Source organism: Parathielavia appendiculata (genome assembly GCF_033297405.1).
Source record: "Parathielavia appendiculata strain CBS 731.68 unplaced genomic scaffold N657scaffold_7, whole genome shotgun sequence".
Classification (NCBI taxonomy): domain Eukaryota; kingdom Fungi; phylum Ascomycota; class Sordariomycetes; order Sordariales; family Chaetomiaceae; genus Parathielavia; species Parathielavia appendiculata.
Window position 1 is genome coordinate 188,602 of NW_026944226.1, and position 7,402 is coordinate 196,003.

At 53.6% G+C, this 7,402-nt stretch overlaps 3 protein-coding genes and 1 non-coding gene across 4 annotated transcripts; 3 read left to right on the plus strand and 1 right to left on the minus strand.

Annotated features, from left to right (window-relative positions):
- Positions 1-1,050: 1,050 nt before the first annotated feature.
- On the plus strand, positions 1,051-2,696 carry N657DRAFT_445573 (uncharacterized protein). The gene is made up of 3 exons (XM_062787408.1): positions 1,051-1,095; positions 1,205-2,520; positions 2,611-2,696. The coding sequence occupies exon 2, from the start codon at positions 1,515-1,517 to the stop codon at positions 2,274-2,276; it is 762 nt and encodes a 253-aa protein (XP_062646811.1). The 5' UTR covers positions 1,051-1,095; positions 1,205-1,514; the 3' UTR covers positions 2,277-2,520; positions 2,611-2,696.
- Positions 2,697-3,513: 817 nt separating this feature from the next.
- Positions 3,514-3,587, minus strand: N657DRAFT_t94. The gene has a single exon. It is a non-coding gene; the product is annotated as a tRNA-Val (tRNA).
- Positions 3,588-3,770: 183 nt separating this feature from the next.
- On the plus strand, positions 3,771-4,738 carry N657DRAFT_645761 (uncharacterized protein). The gene is made up of 2 exons (XM_062793004.1): positions 3,771-4,242; positions 4,350-4,738. Exons 1-2 carry the CDS (start codon positions 4,031-4,033, stop codon positions 4,543-4,545), a joined length of 408 nt encoding a protein of 135 aa, XP_062646812.1. The 5' UTR covers positions 3,771-4,030; the 3' UTR covers positions 4,546-4,738.
- Positions 4,739-5,258: 520 nt separating this feature from the next.
- On the plus strand, positions 5,259-5,685 carry N657DRAFT_645763 (uncharacterized protein). Its single transcript, XM_062793005.1, has one exon. The coding sequence runs from the start codon at positions 5,328-5,330 to the stop codon at positions 5,571-5,573; it is 246 nt and encodes an 81-aa protein (XP_062646813.1). The 5' UTR covers positions 5,259-5,327; the 3' UTR covers positions 5,574-5,685.
- The last annotated feature ends 1,717 nt before the right edge of the window (positions 5,686-7,402 follow it).

A 7,402-nucleotide genomic window follows, 5' to 3' on the forward strand; every position in this document is an offset into this window, starting at 1 on the left:
CACCAGTCGACTACATGCCTCTCTTGCACAGGACTGAGCCGTTGTTCGTGGATTTTGGCTTGTTGTCGAGGGTGGGCGCCATGAAGCCGTCGGTTCAGGGTAGACTGTGGGATGCTGTACTTTTCCGCTGCATCTTTCTGTGAACAAAGGCCTTCTTGAACCTCGGCTATAGCCAATTGAATAAGCTCTTCCCGGATAGCGGTCATGTTGATTTTGGCCCAGAAGTGGATGAGTTGTGTTGAGTTGAAGTTAGTCATGTCTGGAATGGTGGTGCGGTGCCAGGATTCCATTGTGGGGCCGATTCCGTTGCGGGGTCCAGACGTCTAGATTTGATTCCGCACCCCTTCCTTGAACTTCTCTGAAGTACCCCGATTCCCACTCACTTGCGGCCAGCCATCAGTCAACACGCCCTCATTCCCATTGGATTTGCAACCTGCAGCCAGCTGCTGATTAGATTCGGAAAGCGCCCTCCTTGGTTATCTTCCCGGCTTGAGAACATAAGGTAGGTAGGCAAGCTTGATCGAACTATAGCCAGTCAATCCTGCCCAAGCTGCGGCGCTGCCCTCCAAGTTGTTTCTCAGGCTCACCAGTCATACGCCACCATGCAACCAGTTGCATCAATCACATTGTTCCCGCGTTCTACGAGATTCTAGCGTCAGTTATGGAGCTTGCCCGCTTGTAGGGGCACGCAAACAGGCCAAGCCTGAACTCCGTCACAACACCACGATTCTTTGCTTTCAGCTCGGCACCCGCCATGCAGCAAAACAAATCAAGTAAACATGGCTGGCATTCAGTACATCGGCATCATATCTGCCCGGTGCCTGAGTTCCAATCGAGAGCATCATTGCCTGTCGATCGTCCTGATTTTCCTTTGCCTCTAACGTTTGACACCCGCCGCACTCCGCAGGTCGGGGAGCGCCCGGTCTAAAGCAGAGCCTAGGAGACCGAGGATGGAATGTGAATCATCGCTCCACCTTGAAAATCGCCAGACGTCACATGCCAACTTGAGTCTGGGCATGGCTCGTCGTGGCGTGGACTGTTCGACGTGGTTCTAACTCATTCATCTCGAAGCCGGCTGGAGAACTTTAAGGTAAAGTACGTAACGAATAAGGGCGCACAGGTTCGATACAGAATGGGGCCCTGCTTCCATAAGTCTGTCTGGTACGGACAGAGCAAAGATCAATCATCACTAACGTCAAGTCAGACTTCCATCGCAACCTTTCCCATTGCTTTCTCCTCTCCGCCATACCCCGTGCCAGGCCTAAGCGTTGAACATGCCGCCCGCATCTCGGCCTTTATGCAGGAGTTGCACAACGCTGCCCAGTGGCCAGGGCCATCCCCCTTTCGATGACGAGACGCTCGCTCTTCGCATTCTGGAAGCCGCCAACGCAGACGCAGACCTTGATCCCTCCCACATCACGTCGCCCTTCTCCGCCAACAGCACTGCCCCCGTCGCCTTGGACGCTGGTGGGCCCATCGCGACAAGTTTGATGGGCTCGAGAAGCTGATGCTGGATGACATCGAGTCGCCCCAGAAGCAGGTCGACAAAGGCAAGGTGCCCAAGCCTCCACCGGCCGTGTTCGAAGACCCGGTCGACGAGAACCTTCAAGGCTACGACGACACGGAAGCACTCGGGAATTTCGCCTACCTCAAGGACGGGCACTCAATCTGCACTATGCTCACCAACGTCGCCCTCATGGAAACCCACCCTGGCGGCTTCGACAATACCACCGTGGCCGCAGAGGCGTTCAACGTCCAAGCGCAGGAGACGTACAGGGCCATGGTCAGAGGTATGGCGGGCGTTTACAACTTTGGCGAGGGCACCCGCAGCAAGCACGACTTCACCGTCCCTCCCCCAGAGCCAAGTCCACGAGAAGCTGCTCGAGACCATGTTTGAGGGCTTGAGGCTGGACGACGCCCACAAGATGGAATCGACAGCCAGATCACCAGCTTTGTCAAAGCCCTCAGGAACATCACCATCGACGGTGAGCATATCAAGCTCGAGTTTGCCCTCCGCATCGAGCTCACCCCGGCCGCCAACATCACGGCCGACAACGCGAACCCAATCTGGGCGTTCGAGCCCACCACGTACCTCATCTACCTCACCATGGATGTCAACGCCTTTGTCCAATCCATCAGCAAGAGAAACAGCGAGAACAGAGTCTGGCTCAAGTAAGCGTACACGCATGTCGTCACCAAGGCCGAGCTCAACGTCGGCCGCTTCCTCAAGCTCAGGCCCAAGTACGATCTCATGTTCCAAAAGGCCACCGGCATGAATCTGAAACATTATGGCGACCTGCTCAGCAAGTCGGTCAAGAAACGAGCTTGACCATGTGTGTAACCGCGGCTCCTGGTTGGAATTGATGAGTGTGTGCAATTGCGGTCGAGCCTTGTCTGCCTGACCATCTTCCATTTTCTTCCTGTCTTATGGCTGAGCCCAGCCACTGCAAGTGGTTTTAGTTTGTCAGGTAGTCGAAGGTACCTTGGAAACCAGAGCAATAGCGACAGGTGCAAAAAAAGGTACAGATAAATCCAACCCAGCCCGTGGTGCAGCCCAGTCCCGAGGTGATGGAATGAGATCAATGGAGCTAATAAGCTCAAGTACTACAGAGGCCTTATACTTTACCTGCCTTTCAAACCTCAAAAGCCTGACGTGTCGCCCTGTCACCTAGGTAGATACGGTACTTTATTCTCGGTCGGTGACCAGCTCATCTTGTCGAGATGGTTGTACCTGTTCAGGATTCGATCCTATATGCTGGAATAAGCATGAGAGAAAAAACCACACAAGGGGGGCACTTACAAACACGATTTCCCACCCCAAGAACGAGATAAGCCAATGCATTGTTGCGAGCCCACCTCTCCAGACCACAGCGCTTGTATTGTCCTTTAACAACTCCTGAGCCAACTCTCTCGAAAACACCTCCCTCTTGAACTAGCACGCATCCCGTCTCTCAGAAACTCCCGCCTCCCAATCCACTCCCGCAGGCCAGTATATAGACTCCCCTCCAGCACCGAGGCTCCGCTCATGACAACAGCGTCGGACGTGAACAGGCCTGAGTCCACGCTCCCGCACTTGAGCAAGAGCCACCTGCATGCCCAGTGGGGGGCCATCTCGCGGTGCATAGTCCGGCCCATGACCCTGAGTTGGGCGAGGCACCTGTTTTGCAAGTGCGAGCATGACCCTGATTCTTCGCGATGCGCAAAGCGTAGAGCATAGGTACCTATGCTTTCTTACAGGTCATTGTATAGCAAGCAACCAGACCTTGAAAACAAGGGATAAAAGTGCACGTCTAGGTGCTCGTCTCGCCGATATTCTTCCAGAAACTTCACTCGGGACTATTTTACAAACTTGACATGTTACTTAGGGAACAATCCAGTGCCCCTCGCAGCGTTCTTAGGCATATTTCCGTCGTTTGGGAGGTCTGGGAAACCGCATCATGATGGGACTCACGTCACCATTAAACAGTTGGTGAACATATAAAAAAGAGTGGTACTGCTGTCTGTTATCAGACTTGATCGGACCCGGGTTTGAACCGGGGACCTTCAGTGTGTTAGACTGACGTGATGACCAACTACACCATCCGACCAATCACTGTTCGGCATTACATTGGGAAACAATTATGAACCTAGCAATCAAGGGTTGGGGATTGCTTCAAGGTAGGTATGTGGAGTGTTATGTAAACTTCTGGAGCCAGTGGAGCAAACGTGAATTGGGTTTGAAAGTCGTGAAAGTGAGTCACTGGACTCATTGACTTTACTCCCAACATGGTTGCCAACTTTGAAGTAGACGGAAATGGACTGTGTCTCAGAAAATTTACCTTAGTCTGAAAGGTTAATGGGGACAAAGGCACTATACCATGACTCGAACCCTTGCGTCATGCCCCTTTTCTGATGATGTCAAAGATCAGGTGGCACGAGCAACAACATAAACACCCCGGGGGCGCCAGATCAAACAACGATAATCGGCCCATTCAGGAATATTGAATTTCTCGAGATGAAGCATATATTAATTCTCGCAGCATCACTCCAAATGCTTCGATCGGCGAGCGCGCGCCTCCTTCGGCACTCTCTCACACCGACCAGCACCACCACCACATACATCGCCGCTCGGCCAATTACCTTTGCCACAGGCAACATTCGCAAACCTGTATCTCTTACCGGTATCAGGGGCAAACCCGGCCGCCCTAGTCCGGCAAGTTCTTCGAGGCTGATGAGCCGGCCGTCGACATGGGGCGAGAATACGTAGGCGACCCACCCGTCACCGTCTTATTCAACGGATTTTCGAGTATGGATCCTGGTGAAAGAATTGGTGACTGACGGTAACGGTTATGGGGGTATAACTGAGTCAGGATCACCACGGTAGCCGCAGGCACCTTGCTAGCTGGGTCGTGGTACATCTGGGAGGCGGGTCGCAGCTACATCGTCGGACCCGAGGTCGAAAAGTATGAACCCCACGGACTAGGAACTCATCGCGAGGGTACGGTCAACCGGGATTATGTCAACTATGACCATTGGGTGGAGATGCACCGGCGGAAGGGGAAGTAGATTGGACTGTTCCAATGAGGGAGCTTCAGCTGGGGGCGTGGGACCTTGGGTAGTAAGGTTGGTAGAAAGGGCAATTTGATACGCAGAATAACTACAGTGCGTATGCCGATGGTTGGGCATGGGAAAAGGGAGGGTTATACTCGAGTGAAGCATGTACTGGGCTGGCTTGGTATTGCATGGACTCTGATTTCAGGAATTCCGAGATTGAATGGGATGCAGCACGCAGGCCTTACCAAGATTATGTATTCACCAACCCCCAGGTAGCACCTGCCATCGTCTATCGCCGCCTTCTCCTGGTAAAATATGACTTCAAGGGGAAGTAGCGGCGGTGAAAGACATGATACGGCCCTAGTTGCTCAATGGTGTGGATGACGTTGTGTTTCGAAACTGGAAAGGGGTGAGTTCGGCAAGTTCGACGGATCATGCTCAGGTCTGTAAAGCCATGAGAACCGTCCGCTTCCCGGATAAATGTCGCGGGATCCAGAACCCAGACGCGAGACTTCCCACGCACAGGCCACAGCAACTTGCGTGGATTCGCGCTAAGGCGGACCATCGTCGTGATTTCAGCCTCGATGGAACAGCAGCCCTGGTGATGCGCGAGGAATGCGAGCCCGAAGTCTGTCCAGATACCTTGCTTCTTCACCTCCTGCAGTCCCCACCGAGCCTGGTTCCGCACTGGGGCGCCGAGCGAAGCGCCAGTGATGCTCCTCTTGGCAAAGCGTGTAACCTCTTTGCTCTCCTCGTAGGAGGGATCAACCGACAGCCCAAGGCCAACCGCAGGGATGGAACCGGCCGATGCCCCGACACTGAGCGTCTCCTCAACAGTCACACGGGACGGGACGTCGCTTCACCTTCCCTCGGGCCAGTATCTCAGGATTCTCACTGGCGTTGGTGCTGCCGGGCTTGCCGGCTTCATGACGACTTGCACCGTGGCCGACTTGAAACGGTGGCGGGCGCCCGGAGGGGCACCAATCTCTCGTCTCAGCACGAGAAGCGCGACACTCGCGGCATCTGCGCCTCCGCCGTAGTGGCCGAAGCGCGCCAGAGCAATTCAAGTAGTACTGTATTTAACAAAGGCTGTATACGCGGTCAGCATGGATTTCCTCTCCAGCTTAAGGGGACTTGGACTTCTGCGTACTTCGAGCAATGGCATCGCCGGGTATCATGCTGTCGCCATACACTCGTATATAGAGTCGTATTCGTCATGGTCTCCAAGATGCTCGATGGCTTGCAAAGTTGCTCGTCGCATTCTGCACCGGCTCGCCTGCCTAAGTGCGTCGGGTGGCCATCATTCCTCAACTTATGCGATAAAAAGGAGTGACGTTAAGAGGAGTAACCTCGTTCACCTTTGTTCAGGGCTTTAGAACACAGTCACGTTGCACCTGATGGCTTTCGCGGCCCATGCGAGCATTGCAAGGGGCCGAAAGGAAGGCACCTAGGTATGCATGTAGGTTCCCCACTACTCGATGAAGAGTTCTGGGCTAGTTAGCCGTGATATATGGCAGGGGCCAGAGAAGAATACCTGAAAAAGTAAGGTACCATGTCTTATACCAAGTCACGCATATAAGCGAGTCGCGCACTCTCCTCTACCTTGCAACAGCTATCCTCAACTGCAACACAGCAACACTAGGAACCCACGATAATTACGTCAGAAACGGCTGAATCAAATGCTTCTCCAGCGTCCTGGCAAGTGCGCGCCTTATGGTCAGGCTTGCCGCACACACCACAGCACCGATCCTTCGTACTACCCTTCCCAGGACCCTTCCCGGCACCACCACATCCAGGCTGCATTTCTTGCACTCCCTCCCCCCCCACTGCCTTCTGGCTCACTAGATCATTCGCATCTTGTACGGCAAGGATCATCCAAACTGTACACCTATTTTTTTTGTGACTCTCCGAAGCTTCTCAATGCCTCATTGGCCTTGCGGAGCGAACTGTTCTCTGACTGCAGATGGCTACGCGGTGGATCATAGCCATCGTACCATTGGTGAGCTGGTATATAGCAGCCAACATCGACGTCGGGGAGCTATGTTGTGATTGTGGCAATGCGAACCTTGATAAGCGTTGACTGCAATCGGGATAAATGGCGTTTGGAAGACCCAGGGTTGCGCAGTGCTGGGCGGTAAGTTCGGGGGTATTGGTGTATGAAGCTTTATATCTAGCTTAGAGAGCACCCTCTCTAAATTGTACGGTTCAAGGCCAGCCCTTGTAAAGTCACTCCGTATATTCTTCACAGTTATAGAGGCGAAGATGGCCTCGCGGAAGGCGCGGAGGAGCTCGAGCTTGCTGACGTAGTTGTCTAGTTGATATATGCGTGTATCAAGTCCTCAACCTGACGACCCGTAGGCCTGCTTCAGTGGCCGAAGGCAGCTAACGTCGAGTGGCCAGAGGAGATGGGAGGAGTGCGGAAGTATGTAGAGCGTAATGATGTTGCTCTGCTGGCAATAGAGCTCGAATTCGGTTAAGTGGTGGCTCTCATGGCTGTCGAGGACTAACTGTTGGAAGTCCAACAGCCACGTTTTCAAGGTATCACAGGACGAAGCGCCTACAAAGTAGAGCATGCATAAGCAGCAGAACGGGCAGTGTCTTGATTGAGCTGTAGATGTTCGATGTCTGATTAAAAACCTGACGCGCATCGCGCAATCTCTGATAACACTGTCTGTCTCTCACGTGACACCCCTGAACTGACCATTCTCGCTGCCTGTAAATCCAACATTGACAGCAGAACTAGCAGCCATCGCAATGGCCTTGGAGAGGATTCCGGCCAACGCCTGCCATAGGCACATCACCATCGTCACCAGGAACCAGTCAGCGCTAGCAGCAATTAGGCAACCGCGACAACAGTCTGGCCAAGGCA